At 33.2% G+C, this 17,958-nt stretch overlaps 1 protein-coding gene across 3 annotated transcripts in view; it reads left to right on the top strand.

Moving 5' to 3' along the window:
• CSMD3 (CUB and Sushi multiple domains 3) overlaps positions 1–14,461 on the top strand; it is a gene marked incomplete at its 5' end in the record, with an annotated part of 578,503 nt that extends 564,042 nt beyond the window's left edge. For all 3 annotated transcript variants that reach the window (XM_083859670.1, XM_083859669.1, XM_083859668.1), the window contains 6 exons: positions 2,880–2,945; positions 4,999–5,157; positions 8,358–8,470; positions 10,185–10,272; positions 12,761–12,896; positions 14,266–14,461. In XM_083859670.1, the coding sequence (XP_083715796.1) occupies positions 2,880–2,945; positions 4,999–5,157; positions 8,358–8,470; positions 10,185–10,272; positions 12,761–12,896; positions 14,266–14,425 (722 nt within the window). In that variant the 3' untranslated portion in view covers positions 14,426–14,461. The remainder of the gene's footprint in view (positions 1–2,879; positions 2,946–4,998; positions 5,158–8,357; positions 8,471–10,184; positions 10,273–12,760; positions 12,897–14,265) is intronic.
• Positions 14,462–17,958: the final 3,497 nt, after the last annotated feature.

Here is a 17,958-nt window from a genome sequence, read left to right as displayed (position 1 = left end):
ACTCAGTACTTGGTACTGGTGAGACCACACCTTGAATAGTGTGTGCAGTTTTGGACCCCACACTCCAAGAAAGATATTGACGTACTGGACTGTTCCCAAAGAAAAGGAATGAAGCTGGTGAAAGGTTTGCAGCACAAGTCTTATGAGGAGAGCCTAGGGAAGCTGGGGGTCTTTATCCTGGAGAAAAGGGTGCTGAGGGGAGACCTTATTGCTCTCTATAACTACCTGAAAACAGGCTGTAGCAGGGTGAGTGTTGGTCTCTTCTTCAAATTAGCAAGTGATGAGAGGAAATGGCCTAAAGCTGTGCCAGGTGAGGCTTAGGTTGGACAATATTAAAATTTTTTAGGAAAAAATTAGGAAGAGTTGTCAAACATTGGAACAGGCTGCCTGGGGAGGTGGTGGAGGTAGATGTTTCAATGTGGCATTTAGAGCCATAATGCAGTGGAGATCTTGATAGTGTTGGGTTAGCTATTGTACTGTAGGATCATAGAAGTCTTTTCCAACTTAAACGATGGAATGATTCTGTAGTAATATTTGAGAAAGATGCCTAAAGTCCAAAAAGATGTCCAAGTCACTGAGTGAAATTAATCCATAGGGTTTGTTATTATTTTATATTTTTATGTAAGGAATTGTATACTACTATATACTAGTATTTGTATACTACTAGAAAACAAAATGTATCTGCTTTGTCCTTGCTCTTCCAAGCTTTAATTTTGTTTTTAATTTTTACTACCCACTTTGTCATAGTAGGACATGAAAAACACCATAGCCAAGTCATGGTGGGAAAGGTGGTTTTCATGTAAGATAAGGAATATACTCAAGTGTAGGAACTGTTTGGAATTTTATTTCCTGAATAATTAAAGGCCTTTTTAGATTACTGTTACCTAATGTTTCAGATGTGGTTATCCCCAGGGCTCTTACAGAGGCATTCAAAGGCTTTTTAGCCAAACACTGCTACTTGGAATGGAAATAGGAAATGAATAGTTTGTATTACTAAAAAACAGGTGTCCTGGAATTGCGTGCCAGGCAAATGCTGGGGGAAAATAAAGCAGAGCTTTGGGAAAAGGCTAGAAAGCTAGCAGCCAGGAAGCTTATGACTTGTTCAATAGTGGAAAGTATTATGCTAGGCCAGATGTGAATTATAGATTGTATTTTGATTCAAGAATTTTCTGCTGCTGCTACTGTTGAAAGAAGTTGTTCGCCTCTAATTGTAAACTTCACACAAATAACTTGTAAATGGATAAAAAGGAATAAAATGTTTGGAGCCGAGAGCTCTAAAAGGATGTGTAGGGAATTAAACTAGAATTTTATCCTTTAAATACAAAATTTAATTCTTGAAAGTCCTACTCAAATATCTGGACCTAGAAACTTAAACTTCATAGTTAACTGGTTTTAATTTTGGATTTGTATCTCACATTTGTATTTAAGTTTTATTTTGTGTTTCAAACCTCAGTTGTGGACTTGACTAGAAATTTATTCAACTCGACAAGGCAAATTGAGTCATCATCTTTTTATGCTAAAGCCCAACTGGAAAGTGTGATGCAGATATTTCTAACCTGAACTTAACGTAGTCAGAAAGCATATGCTGTTGAACCATGCCCTCCAGGTCAACAATGTACATCAGTAAGATTCTTTCAAAACAGAGAGGAAATAGAGGTTAATCTATCAGAAGTAACAGTCCATGAGAACCTTAGGTTGTGTTTCAACCCCCATCCTTGCTTCTTTATAGTTTTAACATACATGACAAGAAAAGACCTTTTGAAAAAGCTAAAATTTATTCTCAAAAAAATTATTCTCAGCTCTTCTTACAAAATTTTCCTTTTTATGCAGAAAAATACTCATATCAGGGGGAAGGTAGTTTGTTTTCTTGTGTATTTTTAGAACATGGATTGGAGAGGAAAGGCCTGGGTTCAAGGCCAAGACCAAAAATAAAAAATATTGAAATCACGGTTGGAGCAAGGAATTGAGTCTAGTGCTACATGAGAATATTTTACATTAAGAGAGAGAATTATTTGTCTTCTTTATGTTCCAGTGAATCCAAATTAGTTTCTTCAAAAATAAATAACTACATCTCCAGGAAATTATAATGTCCTAGTGCATTTAGTTCATCATCTTCAGTGGCGGGAGAGTTCCTGGTCTAAGCAGAGAAGAAATTATATTTTCCCAATTCCAGTTCTCATATCAGCTGAGCAGTTGGAGATACTGTGGACAGCCTCTTTTCTTTCTCTCTTTCTCTCTTTCTCTCTCTCTTTCTCTCTTTCTCTCTTTCTTTCTCTCTTTCTCTCTCTCTCCCCTTCCCTTCCCTTCCCCTTTAAAGAATCAGGGACCTTTTCTTTCAGTATTACAAGGCAGCACCTATGGGTTTTCAGTCTTGGACACAAGATGTCTCACTCAGTGCTGTTGAAGATGTTTAAGTCCTGGAGAGAAACAATTTCAAGCTCCCTTTGTTATGCTTGTCTTCACTTTTTGGTCCCACATTGCAGTCAATGCACTGTTCACTGCTCCTAATCCAAGTGGCATAGCCAGGATTAGATGCTATATTAGAAGCCATCTCACATATTAGGTGCATGGTTCACGGCTGTAAATTCTGAAACATGGATTCTGAAGTGAAGCCCTGCACTGTCTGACTGCTGAAAAATGACTTAATAGAATCCAGGGGCCTCATTTAGGGGGCTATCAGGGGACAGTGTAAATTGGTGTGCAAGTGCTCCTGTGATACTAAGGTTTGATGCCAACTGAAATCTCATTTGTATTTGAGTTTTAAACATTGTCCTATATGCTTTTTAACCAATAAATTCCATGATGGAAAATTTTTTCTTTGTTTCTGAGTAACATTTTGCTCCTGATTCATCTTTATATCATTTATTCTTTTTTAACAGCTGGTTCTAAAATATTAGTGAAGGATCCCAGACCAGCATTGGGAACACCAAGTCCCAAACTAAGTGGTAAGTACTCCAAGGTTTATATAGTTATAAATAATTTCTGTAGAAAAAAGAGTGAGGATCTGTTTAGTGAGATTGTACTGAGTGGTCTAGAATGTGTGAAGGATATTAGATTAGGCATTAGATTGACAAAGGGGGAAAGATAATTAAATTATTCCCTAATTTTGAAGTCCATCTACCCTATGGTATAATTTATATCTATATATTATTTCTGTTATGTAATGAGAGTTTTATTGGTTTCACTGAGGTCACTGTGTTCTGTGTAAGATTCTATGCAATTTACCTATTTAGAAACCATACTAACCTTGAAATAATTTAAAGATGTTTTGCAGTTTTCCTCTTTACATATTGCAAATTTAAATTGCTTTACCTAAATACTTAGTATTAGCCTTAAATTTAGCCTTTAGGAAAAAACTCTAATTTTAGCTGAGACAAGATGATCTCTCCAATTCTAGATGAACTCTCCAGTTTTAACAGATTTGCTGAAGACCATATTTGGATGTTCTGACAAGAAAAGCTCTCTATCCACTGAAGCGATTTTTTGAAAAGAGCAGTCTCCTTAACTAATATTAACCTTTGACTATAATAAACCTAGTGAATTTCTTCTGATCATGAATAAGATTTAAAAGTAGTACGTTAGCATATGGGGATTTGGGGGCACTTTTTTAACATTTTGTGCACTGGTTCAAAACAATGTTTTTCAATGATGTGCTGCTGAATGGTACATATCAATTTTTTAATTCAGAAAATTTTCATTCATTTTGTGCAATCCCAATTAACTGTCAATATAGCACACAAAGATCATTTTTCCTAAAAGTAGGAAAGGTTATATTTCAGGTTGATTATAAATAAACAGCATCAGAGCATTTCCACCACGCAGTTTCCTTGCTTGTAGGTCCAGTATCTACATGTTTTTTCAAGAAACATATACAAATCTACATGCACGTACAGAGACAGAAAAACTAGGAAAGCTCCTTTACCCTCCATGGAGAAGACCTGTCTTTGTGTTGAATAAAATAAATGATGAAGGAAAACTGTGGGTATTCCAGTGTGCCCCCAGTCTTGGATTTGGGGGTATCCTGAGTGAGACAAGGGCAAAAGATTCTTCTCTCTTATCTGACATGAGATGCCAATGCACACATGAACACAGAGCTTTAAGTTCGGTGTGAATTACTTCAAATAATGTGAAAGCGCAGATTTTAAATAATGAATCTTATAGGGATAACTCTGATACATTACTTTAGAAAGTGTAATAAGCCCATCCTAAATCGCTTTTAATTTAATTGTTTGAAAGGTATCTCATATTAAGATTTTAAAGATTTGCATATAACAGTTCTTACATCATAGGTAGCTTTTTGTTATTTTGATGGGGTTTTTTTGTTGCTGACATAAAGTTACTTAAAAGAATAATTTTTCAGTTTGCTAATGATAAGTATCAAATGTTAGGGCATGAGTCTAGCATATTTATTTCCCAGCAGACTATGAACTGTTTTAATTTTTTAATTAGTTAATTTTTTTTCTCCTGGTGAAGCTCATAATATTTTTAAGCATTTGAAGACAACACAAAACTTCTTATATATTTCTTCATTAGAAAAATCGAGTAGTTAATAAATAAAATTCTTATAATATTTCATGTAATTTAAAGAAAATGCTTATGAAAATTTTGATATCTAAATAGATACTAATTCTGCAAAATTCTAAGCTAGCCATATGTCTCTACCTGTCTATGCTGGCATAGAATTTATTCAACAGTGAGTGGTATATGACCTTCTGGTTAAAGATTTTAGAATTTGTGAAACTGGCTAACTCTGGACAGGCCCATATTTTAGGGAAAAAGCAAATTAAGATGTAGTTGTGGTTGTGTTCTTCAGTGCAAATACATTTCATAAAAGTTCATGCCAGGTTTCTATATTTTATATCTGAAAATTTTGGCTAGTATATATATAAAGAGTAAAGGAAAGAAAATGTTAATATTTATCATACATTTTGTTGGTTATTTGACTTTTTAAGTACTAGATATTGAAAAATGCATTGAAACACGTTTTTGTTTGCATAGTTCCTGATGATGTATTTGCCCAAAATTATATATGGAAAGGATCTTACAATTACAAAAGCAAGAAGCAGCCCATGACTTTGACAGTCACCAGTTTCAATGCAACTTCAGGAAGAGTAAATGCAACACTTACAAACAGCAATATGGAATTGCTGCTATCAGGTATGGGTTAAGGAAAACAAATTTCCTTTTTTTTTTTTTTTTTCTGTCTTACATGCAATTTCCTGTAACGTCCTTCATAACTTAAATTTTATTATCTTATCAAAGAAATTTGCATGGCATTTCAGTTCCTTTTCAAATGTAGGGATTTTTCCACCTCTTTCCTTCCCTTGTTCCCTTTTTTTTTGTTTTTGTTTTTAACTTTTTCATGTTTTATATTTTATAATGAGTTAATAGTCAATAAGGAGTAAAAGAATTATATTAATTATCACGTTTCTCTTTAAAACATTTTAAATAAACTTCAAGTACTGTTCCTGAGATTTTCTTAATTCTTAATTGTAAAATTTCTCCACAGTAGCCATATGTTGACCTAGAATACCTAAGGAACATGGAAAGAAACTAGGGCTGATACTTGTGAGGTTTACTAAGTAAGAAAAAAGAAAGTTAGAATCGCAGAATTGTTTAGGTCTACAAAGGCTTCTAAGATAATCAAGTTAACCTAATGCTTCCCGAATCCACCACTGGACCATGTCTGTGGAAGTGCTGTATGTACACGTCTTTTAAATATGTCCAGGAATGGTGACTCCACCACTTCCCTGGACAGCCTGTTCCAATGCCAGGCAACCCTTTCAGTGATGAATTTTTTCATGAGATCCAATCTAAACTTCTGCTGGCACAACTTGAAGCCATTTCCTTTCATCTGACCACTTGCTCTTGAGAAAAGTACCAAAAGGCACCTTCAACTACCTTCTTTTCAGGTAGTTGAAGAGAGGATGTAGTCTCCCATCAGTCTCCTTGTTTTCCAGACTTAACAATCCAAGTTTCCTCAGACTCTCCTCATAAGACTTGTGCTCCAGACCCTTCTCCAGCTCCACTGCCCTTCTCTGGACATGCTCCAGCACTTCCATGTCTCTCTTGTAATGAGGGGCCCAAAACTGAATGCAGGATTTAAGGTGTGGCCTCACCATTGCTGAATATGGGGGGACGATCACGTCCCTGGTGCTGCTGACCACCCTATTTATTACACAAGCCATTATGCCATTGGCCTTCTTGGCCACCTGAGCTCACTGCTGGCTCATGTTTAGCCATGACCAGCAACCCCCAGGGTCTCCCAAGCCTTTGGAGTTGCCTGGGGTTGTTGTGGCCCAAGTGCAGCCTGACTGATCCAAACTGTCCAGATCCTTCTGCAGAGCCTTCCCTACCCTCCAGCACATCGACACTCCTGCCCAACATGGTGTCATCTGCAAACTGACTGAGAGTATCTTATCCAGATTGTTGATAAAGATATTGAACAGGACTGGCCACAGCATTGAACTCTGGGGAACACCAGTTGTGACTGGCCACCAACTGAATGTAACACTAATCAACACAAATCTCTGAGCTCATCCAGCCTGTCAGCTTTTTACTCAGTGAAGAGTCCACCTGTCCACCTCATGAACAGTTTCTCCAGGAGAATTCTGTTGGAAATGGTGTCAAAGGCTTTACTAAAGTTAAGTGAGACACATTCATAGCCTTTCTTTCATCCACTGAGTCACCTTATCATAGAAGGAGCCAAGAGAGCCAAGCAAAATCTGCCTTCCAGATTTGCCTATTTGGCTAGAGCTGATCTCCTGCTTGCTGAGAGGGATGGTCTACAGGAAGGGTGTAATGAGCCACAGAATCTGTGTTTCTGCTGAGATCTTATTTCCCAGTATTGAGAAGACTGGTGAATTTTTATCACTAGGTTTGTCCGTTAGATTATTTTGTAGGTGTCCTTTGAAAAATCATGCTTGGGAGTAGACTGGATATTTTCTGAGTGATAACCATGCTTGTCTTGGTTGTTTGTGAATTTTTTCTATTGTATTAATTTTATCCATGTAGTTTTTGTGATGAAATTAGAAACAGCAGGTGTAGTATTTTGTATTTTTAGAATTAGAAAATTAAACCTCTGTGTTTTATAACTCAAAACACTCCTTCTCCAAATAAAAGATTCCTTCAAATAGACACAAATGTGATTCCAAATGCCCTTTTCCACTCTGTGTAAAGGCATTACGCATGTCATTAGTTAATTAATTTTTTTTTTTTTTTAATTTCCCTGTTCTACAGGTAGAACAATGAGATCTTATATACTGAAAGGGTATCTTAGGGTTAGGGAAGTAGGGATGGATCAAAAAATATATTTACATGCTAGAAAGATGAATTCACCTATACTCAGTTTGTAGTTTTCTCAAATGAAAAGTAATTCCCTCCTCCTGCATAATTTACTGGTTTGCATTCCATCATTTGATGCACCTATTTTTACTTCGTTTTATTTTGACACCTGTGCTTGCTGTAATTATGCATAGAATAAACCCATCTCACCAAGGCTCATTCATTTGAGCTCAGTGCAGTGTTAACACAAATGTAAGTCTTCTCATTAGCTCAGAGATTATTTATATGTAATGATATCTCCTATAGGGCAGTCACCAATCCTTAATGTGGAGAAGACTTGTTTTTTCAATTTGGGCATGATCACAAGAAACGTGAATTAGGAATCATTGCCCATGGAAGATGAAATCGCTAAACATATTGTGGTATTTTATTTTCTTTTCCAGATCAACAAATAATGATATTTGGTTTCTAAATAATTATTCTGCAGGAATAAGAATGAGTCAATAATTATGTCTACAAAGTAAATAAGGGTGCATACAAGTCTTCTCATTATATGGAAGAAACTGTTTTGTAACTGACTGTTCTAACTGATGAAGAACAATCCAATTGTAAAAATATTTTCAAATTATTATTATGTTTTTTAATTTAGCAGCGGCTTTTGGAATAGAATTTGTGTTTGGATGTTCCTATTATCACGTTTTCTATGTAACAACTAAATTATATACATTGAAAGTAAGGATGTGAGCTTTAAATACACTCTTCCTGATTCAGAACAATATTTTCCATTTCAAATCAGATTGCTGTCAATATTCTGCCTAATGCTTGAAGTAACAGCTATGTGTATGGGGTTTCCCTTCTCTCCTCTCTACAGGCTAAGTTAAATACTGTTTCTATTGAAATCTTCTGATTATGGAAATAGTTTCAAAATAGAGTCCATCTTTCTAAACAAACAATGTTGACAATTGGTATCTATGCTTTTCTTCTTTAAGACAAGAGATGATGTGTTTATTCTCAAAGATTACATTATTTTTCAAGTCAACATAAATATGAATTTTTAAAACTATTTTCTACAGGAGTGTATAAAAGCCAGGAAGCTCGGCTAATGCTCCACATATATCTCATTAAGGCACCCTCCCATACATCTGCAAGCAAGTTGAAAGAGGAAAAATGGGCTATGGATGGTTTTGTGAGTATATTTCTGCTACAAAAGAGAGGAATTTTTTTTATATATGATTGAAATCATGCTGGGTTTTACATCCAAAGAATCCTGAGACATTATCAAATGGAATCTTTTTAGCAAGGCTGAGTCATTAAATTGCATGAAAATTTTCTTGTAAAATGTAGATCAGTCCAAGGGAAAATATGGGAACAGTCATAGATTGTAGGCAAAATTATAATGCATATTAGTACAAAAGCCTTTCTCGTAGGTTTCTTTATTCCAATGTATTTGGAAATTTTATCATAATTAAACATAAAACCATTTTATGGCAATAAAGGTAAAGGAGGTAAAGGAGAAGGTTAAATAGCCCAGGTTTCTGGCATGTGATTAAACCACAAAAAGGAAAATGCCTTCCAAGAATAGATAGAGAAAAAAAGTTGAGTTTTTAGAAAACAAAAAGCCTAAAATTATCTGGATAAGGATAAACACTCGTACATCCTTACTACACTTGTAATTTTTTAAGGAATTTGTCTGTTTTCTTATGTTTCACTTATTGGTTAAGCACTCCAGGGACACCACTATGTGTGTACATGCCATGTCTACATTGAATTGTACACATAAAGTTGTATTTTTACAAGTGGCACTGGTTGAACAATATTTTTTTAAAAGGTGCAGAGTGAAAACCTTTAGCCTTTTTACTGGCACATTTATTACTTGATCAGTTTAGTTTAACTGTCTTGGCTTGTACAAACTTTAGGCTTCACAAACATGCTCCTGAGTCAGCAAAGCAAAGAATTTTCTTTCAGACTTCTAAATATACAAAAGTAGACAGTATACTCCCTAGATTCTATATGCTATTTACATACTGTTCTTACTTGACCTTTTTTGCCTTTGAGTCTTGAGCCCAAAGTAAAAAATTCACCAAAGAAAGGGACCCAGTCTTCAGTGAATACAGCTTCAGGTCACTGCTGAAGATATACTGTGTCTTCAGAAAGGGCAGATTAAGGGAAGAGCTGTAAGGAATCTACCTAAAAAACACTGAATTTAAACATAATAACTATTCTTAGAAACAAGTATCTGTCAAACTGTAGACAGTACACTACTTTACACTGTATTTACTGCAATAAGAGAGAGAATCATAAGATCACAACCATCCCATCCCTCTCACAAGGCTTTTAGTTTATACTAGCATATTTTGCTCTTGTAACAAAGCCTTATTCAATATTCTTCTGATCCATGGCTGTGTAATTAAGTGCTTATTGGGATAGGCACTGAGAAAAATCAATTTCAATTAATTTCAGGTCTTTTTTTTTTTTTTTTTTAGTTTAAAACTAGCTAATAAAACCCCAATACTTGCATCCTTAGGATTATATGTAGCAAAAGTTTTTCAATCTACTTCCTAAACAAACCAGAAAATTATGAAGTCTGTAAGAGCTTAGAAATACTGACATTTGAACTACCAGAAACTTTAGGTCCTAGTAGTTTAAAAAATGCAATTAAAGATAGTATAAAGTGTCATATGTGACCATAAACCACCATGTCTAAGTGCCTATAACAGTCCTGTCTTTTCTTGTGATCTTTATATATAAATTTCCTAGATAAAGAGAGTGTTTATAAAGAGGAATAACAGGTACCAGTCAAGCATATTAGGATATAGAATAGAATAGTTCCCATTCAAATATATACATGTAACTTGTTACACAGTTTTCCCCGTTTAATTAAAATTACTTTTTCTTTACAGGTTTCTGCTGAACCTGATGGAGCAACATATGTTTTTCAAGGATTCATCCAGGGTAAAGATTATGGACAATTTGGGCTTCAAAGAATAGGTATTCAACAAATTCTAATTCTTTGCTCGTTTGTTGTTCCACATTCAGTTTTATTATATCCAGTAGTATGAGGGTATCTGCAGGATGTTAACAGAATTGACATTTTATAGAATATTGAACTATTAATATCTTTAAACTGTCATCGAAGTGGTAGTTATAAATAAGTAGTAAGGAGCTATAGATGACTTGCAATCTACTGCTTAGTATACATATTCGTTTGTAATATTTTGAGCATTTTTAAAATCCGATTATGTGTAAAATGCATTTAGTTTGATATCTTAATAGCTATCTAGAAAACTCATGTTGTAGAATGCTTTGATAAACTGATTTCTTGCTTATGGTGCTGAAACACCATTTCACCTAAACATTTGTTAGGAGAGGAAAACTGCTAAATATTTGCAGGTAAATACTTATATTACTTTTAAGAAGAAAAAGGTCTTATTTGATAAGTGTTTATTTCTTAAAAATTAACTTCTTGTTTCTATACTAAGAGAACGTTAATAACAGAGCTTTGGCGACAACTTTCTGTTGTGCTATTTAAGAAAATAATTTAATTTTCTTTTCTAATGTTGTTTTAAGAACTGTGATATTTCTCCTCCCATAAGAATTTGAATTTCATTTATACAGAATTTTAAATGACAAAATACTGTTGGGAATGTCTTAGAAGAGGACTTTTTTTGCACTAATACAATGACTGTTTAGATAGAGTTCTTACCTTCAGGTAAAATTCCCGTATGTGGATGGAAAATTATGTGGTTTCATCCACAAAGTATTGTCCATTCTTAATTATTTTCAGTAAAATCAGGTAATTCTTTAATTCTTGATTGTGTTAGAAAGAAGGAATGTAAAGTCATTTTTTTTTCTCTTTTTACAGTTCTACATCACAGTAAAATATACTGATCTTGTTTTTCGCTGTAATTTTATATGCAAATTACTATGAAAGAATTTTTACAAATATCTTTATCAATAAATGATTTCTTTAAATGAATATAAGAAGTTATTTCCTTTTATTAACTTCTTAAATATATTTGAAAGTCATCTAAGAAAAATTGAAATGCAAAACTTCCTTGGCAAATTGTTTTGATAGATTATTACAAAAATTATATTTCTTCATTTGATTTTTTGATGATATGTTTGAGATTCTTTTTTTGTAATATATTGAAGGTAAATTTTATTGGTGTATAACTTCAAGGAAAATAATGATTCAGAGTCAAATTCTATACAATATTTAACTGTATCTGATATAGTCAATAATATCTCTATAAAGAGATTCACAATCTTTGAACAGATTTTGTTTAGCATACTTACCATTTTATTATTTCATGCACACAACCTCAAAATTAGCTTCTCTGAAATAAAATGTTTTGATTATTGTTCTCACACAGTTTTTCTCACATGGTTGTTTTCTTGGGGTCTCAACCATGTATGGTTGTTTGAGGTCTTACTTGTGGTTGTTTTTTGTTGGTTTGTTTTTTGTGGTTTTTTTTTTTTTTTTTTTTTTTTTTTTTTAATTCTATGTATTGTCTTATACAGTCAAGGAAGTCAGAAAACATTATGACCTAAGAAATTCATAAAAGATCCAGCTAAAATCTTGAAAATTAACTTTGAAGATGCATTAGAGAATCACAGAATCAATTAGTTTGGAAAAGACCTAGGAGATCATCAAGTCCAATCTGTGACCTAACATCACCTTATTAACTAAGCCATGGCACTGGCTGCCACATCCCATCTTTCTTTAAACCCCTCCAGGGTCGGTTACTCCACCACTTCCTTGGGCAGACCATTCCAATGCCCAAACACTCTTTCTGTAAAGAATTTTTTTATATCTCTGTCATTGTTATAACCTTTCTTCACATTTAAAAGGGGTAGAACTTGTCCATGTAGATAATGTAGATAATGTATTCTTCAGCCATGCAGCAAGTCATATTTCTATTTTTTCATCAATATCTGGCTTTAGCTATTCAAAATTGTTCCTACCTCTTTCACTCTGTATATCAATAGCAGCACCTAAGAAAGTAACAAGTTTTCAATTTGCCTTTTCAGGTGATTGACCGTTTCCTTGATAGTATGTTTGGATTTTATATATGTAGTATTTATTAATTTATTAATTTGAAATTTACCAATAAAACCAGTAATAATAAAACAAATCTAACATATGCATTAATATAAATTCAACTTTTTGTATCACAGTACAGTAATGTTTTCATTACATACAAAGTTGAATCCCATGTAGAATTATGCTGTAAGATATTTACTGTTCCAGAGTAGGTGTACTGTTCTGCCAACATGTGGCATCTACATATTAATCAGAATATGGGACATATTTAAATTCCAGATGGCCTCAGCATACAGCTGTATGTATGCAGAACATATGAGGATGACCCAGTAAAAAGGTGTTATTGAATTCCTGAGATTATGGAGTAATATGTGCTGCTGATAATAGACATGTATATGACATTACTTGTATTTTCTTATTGTTTTTTTTTAGGTCTTAACATGTCTGAAGGTTCAAATTCTTCTAATCAACCACATGGTACAAATAGTAGTTCAGTGGCCATTGCTATCCTTGTGCCTTTCTTTGCCCTTATATTTGCTGGTTTTGGCTTTTATCTTTATAAACAAAGGTAAGTACAAATTACATATACAGAATTCCTCTAAGTGTTGATGACTTTTTTTGCTAGTATAAATGAAGTTTTCTGTAAAATAACAAAGGCTTTGCAAAATATGCATGTAGACAGTTCTTCCTACATCTATTAAGATCTGGTATAATAACTAAGACATGAGTTTATTATATGCTGCTGTACTTTCACTCCTACCTCTTAAAAATTTTACAAATTTATCTCTTCATGATAAAATAGATACTTTAAATTTTTGGCTTATGCTGAATAATATAATTGGTAGATTTTGGGTGTATTTATAATAAATTGCCTTTATTCTTTTCTTCATGTGACAGAATTGAGTCATATCCTGAGTAATTTGTCTTAATGCCTGACCAGTTTATTTGCATACAAGTATATGCAAACATTATGTCATCAAGAGATTTCATTGTGAAACTGTTTCTGCATCTGAAATTATTCATTCATATGCAATTATGTTCAATAGCCTCCAGTCTTTTCAGTTGCATCAGTCTAAGTTCAAAGTTTTGTGCATGTTACTGAGACCAGTATTAATTCTTTGGATGCAGTAGGCTTCTCCTCTACCTTTGAAGCATTTGATGGGTAAAGAAACCTTAATCACTTTAATGCCAAGACAGTTCATTGCGTACGAGCTGCCAAAATAGTGACTTACATCTGATAGTCTGACAATAATACTAGTAATATATATTACAGGAAAACATTAGTTTAAAATTTACTGTCATTTTTAATTAGTACTACTTGTTTTCAACTGCTCCAGCATAGAAAAAATTGCTCATGTAATCTTTTATGTATTTGCTATTAGCTGTACGCTGTAAATACTTGTTTTGGCTTTCCATATTGATGACTTACATTAGAGTAGACAATTTGTATAGAAATATAGATAAAAAGCTTTTAAGGGTTTGAACTCTGATATTTTGAGTTATTTAGTGAAAACGAGGGCATTTCAGCTATAAACTTCTTCTTGATAAAATTGCTGAGTCTCTAAAGAGAAAAAGAAAACCTCAGCCATCTAACTGGGGAGTTATTGTGTCATTACAAGATTTTGTTGTGGTTTTTATTATCTGACTGTCCAAGCGGAATGGATAACAACTTGGATAATGGGTACAATAACAATGGATAGCCTCTTCTAAGGTTGTTAACTAAGTTTCTAAGTGAAAACCATTTTCAAGGAATCATAAAGCCCTTAAACTTTAATAAAGACAGTACTAATTCTAAGCATAAATATTGTAAAAAAAATCAAGATCTCACATTTAGCTCCTATAATTGGAATTCAGAGCTTAACTCTGTTCTGATTTTCAAACCATATTAAGTCAGTAAGGAAAACTGCAGTTACAAATTTTCTGTCTTTCTTTTACAGGACTGCACCTAAAACACAGTACACAGGATGCTCTGTACATGAAAATAATAATGGACAAGCTGCTTTTGAAAACCCCATGTATGACACAAATGCAAAGTCAGTGGAAGGGAAAGCAGTACGATTTGACCCCAACTTGAACACTGTTTGCACAATGGTATAATGTGGTAATGATTTGTCTTCAAAGTCTGGAAATTGACACACAATACAGTGCACACACAGTTCACTGATTAAAAAAAAAAAAAAAAAAAAATTAAAAAAAATTAAAGCACACTTTTCAGGATCTAGTGGGTCACCTTTTCCTGAGGATGATAGGCAAGTCTGGATTGTAGTTATTTTGTTTTGGGTTTTTTTTTTCATAAACTGGATCAGAATTCTTCTTTGTGTATGCCACAGAGAGTTTTAAAAAATTTTGCTGCACTCCATGAGTGCTACTCACAGTTTATTTGCTTTTTTAAAAAAGGAGGTTATTCTAAAACATAAAACATATTTGCATATATTGGAGGAGCATCCACTATCAGTATTCTGTGCTTTATAAAAACTATAATAGAGGGACTGGGTTAAAAAAAAGATATAGGTAGAAAATAAGAGCTATACTTACAGGAGACAATAGGTCACTGATATCTCTTTAACAGTCATATGCAACATCTTTCTCATGAGTTTGTCTCTTTTTTTTCCTTTTTCAGCCCGTTAAGTATTTTATTTTTCTCAGAACAATTGCATTTCTGAGTCCAGGATGTAGTATTTAGAAATCAGCAAGTATAACTTACTCTTTTCGTATCACAGAAAAAAATTTAAAATTTCACATCCTTATAAAGTGAATTTTCTTCCCTGCTTTACATCTTGCTTCATTTCCATGTTCCAAGCCAACCTTGTTTTCTCTGTTTCTATTAACAATATCCACAAATTGTAATGTTTATATATTTCTTTTGTCAAAAGATCTTGACAAATCTTACAATGAAGAATCTAATATGAATTGAGTTTTGTATGTGACTGTGTTCCTTTAATGATCCAGGTATGACCATCTTAAATTTGTTCCATAAGTTAAAACATAATTTAATATTTCCTATTAAAAAGTGCAGTTTACAGTAATATTAGTAATGAAATCCCTATATCAAAAATAGGAGTCCATTTTTCAGTCCCTGTTACTTAAAACTAGGCCGTATCTCACCTGTTTGTTCCTTCAGCATTTTGACAAAATGCATGCACAAAGCATGATGCAATCCCATTGAAACTGATGGTTTCTAAGAGACTTCGATGAACTTTGGATCAGATCTACAAGGCAACAGGAAGTTATAATTTGGAAATAATGTTTCCACATCTATTATATCTATATATTCCAGTACTCTGTGGAAACAAATCCTTACAGCTCATTTAAAATTGAATATATTACCATAATGCAATGAAAAAAAAAAATTCAATATATATATATATATAAAGCCATGATTTTATTAGGGACAATCCATTCACTTTAGGGACAATTCAGATTCCACAGCCCTCTAATACAAGTTTTAGACATTCCAGAATCACTTTTAAGGAAATACAAATTTTAATTTTACAGTTATTTCATATCAGAATTATTCCGCAGGAACTCAGTAATTTATTTGGTGTAGGTCATTGTCTTCCATTCATAGCATGACTCACAAATGCTGTGTGTTAGCCAGTGTGAATTATATGTTATTGTCCCTTTCAGACATTAATAATTCTGTGAAAATAACCTTTTTATTACCGTAATAGAGAGTGCCTACCAAAAATCATTGTACCCAGGATTGCTGCTTGGATTTCTATAAAGTTTGATGAATTTCTTATAAATCATTTTACAACACTTTGTTTTGAATATTCATACAACTCTGTCAAACTGTATTCTACTAAAAGGATGCTGTTTTATATTTTATACCATTGGTTGTTATTTATTCTTGTTTATTCAAATGACTGCAATAACTATTATTCATTCATTAATGTTAAGGTTAATACATTTGAGATCGTTTAAAATGTTTCTTCTGCAACTGGCTACTCCTCTTATATTAATGCATACACTTTTGTAAAGAAGTATATTTTTATGAAAAAGGATTTGTAAAAGTATGATGTAAATTTTCAGTGCAATGTAAACAAAATAAAACTGGACAATTGCTTTTTTTAACCATGTCTCTTCTTTGGAAGATGAGCTTTAAACTTATTCCAGTTCGGAAGGTGAGAAAATAACCAAATTAGGAACTCAAATTTGGTATTCTTGAGGGTATTAAAATCATGAAATTTTTTATGAATCTATCTGCAAATTATAAGATGTAGATTACCTTCAAAAGTAATTGATAAGCACAATGTTTAAAGCTATTTATTTACTAAAAGTAATTTTCAGTTTTACTTGAGGAAGCTGTTTTACAGAAAAATAGGCCTACCATTGTCAATTTAGGGGAAAGCACAGGGAAAAAAAATTAAAAAGTAATGTAGAAAACTTTAGCATTCCTCGAGATTGTAGATAGCCTTTGTATAGTATTTTGCTCTCTTTTCTCAGAACTGTGCAGGACACATTAGCAGGTAGTACCAGTGCATACAATATTTTATGGCATTAAAACACCCAGTGATTTTTAAATAACATTTAACTAGAAGGAGGGATGTTAATTATATTACTATAATATTGAAATTGTCTTTTAATTACTCCTTTCACTTACAAATATGGAAAGTGGATGGCAAATTTTGATCTGCAATGCTAGTCATAGAATAACTGGGCATGGGGGAATAGTCTAAAATTCATTTGTGAATTTGGTTCTCTATATAAATTAAAAATGCCAGTTCAGGTCCATGTTGAAAGTGCTGAAAATTGTGTTGTTAAATACATTAGAGAAAGAAGAATGGATTCAGTGTAAAAAGCATGAGGATTATGTTTTTGAGGGGGAGGACATTGTGTTCTGGAGCAAATTGGTTCACTCTGCAAAACAAAAAAAAAATCCTGTTTCACAGAGCCAAACTAGATTATGAAGTTAAGCTCTTCGATTTTTGTTTATGCATTATATGTTTCAACATATAAAGGTAAATCAAATATCAAATTAGCTTAGGTAATTCCACAATTATTAATTAGCTTAGCTAATATACCCAGTTTGCACTTTTCAAGAATTATACTGAATTCATTGTTATAGAAAATGCCCTATTCATAATAGAAGGAATTTGGGGTTTGGTTAGTTTGTTTACTTTGGGCTTGTATGTTGGATTTGCTTGTTTGTTTATTTGTTTGTGGATTTTTCTTGGAGGGGAGGGAGGTTGTAGTTTGGAGTGGGGTTTTGTTGTTTATTTTTTTACTGTAGTTCTTGATGTGTTTGGCTTATAAATTATGTGTGAACTGTTAGATTTTCTAGTAGCAGAGTGGTCAATTTTCACAGTGGCAGATGGAATTCTAGGTTTTGGTTGCTTCATTGGAGATTATTATCACAGTCTTTTGTTTTTTTTGGGAAGGTAGCTGAATAGAAGATACCACTTTGGCTACATTATTCAAGCAAACAGAGTACACAGAGAAAATGTGCGTGAATATACATTGCCATGCAACTTTATGAGTCTTTTCAAGATTAAGGCAGCTTGTTCAATATTATGGACTGAGATTTAAAATTTTCTTCATGATTCTATAACACTGAGCCCTTTTATTTCTACTTTATCCACATGTAAAAACCCATCTTGTCCAGTACATGCCATTAGACCACACTAGGC

The sequence above is a fragment of the Zosterops lateralis genome, assembly GCF_965231275.1.
Source record: "Zosterops lateralis genome assembly, chromosome: 1".
In the NCBI taxonomy this organism is placed as follows: Eukaryota; Metazoa; Chordata; class Aves; order Passeriformes; family Zosteropidae; genus Zosterops; species Zosterops lateralis.
The sequence above is the reverse complement of the archived record's forward strand: the minus strand, read 5'-3'. Positions and strand labels throughout refer to the sequence as shown.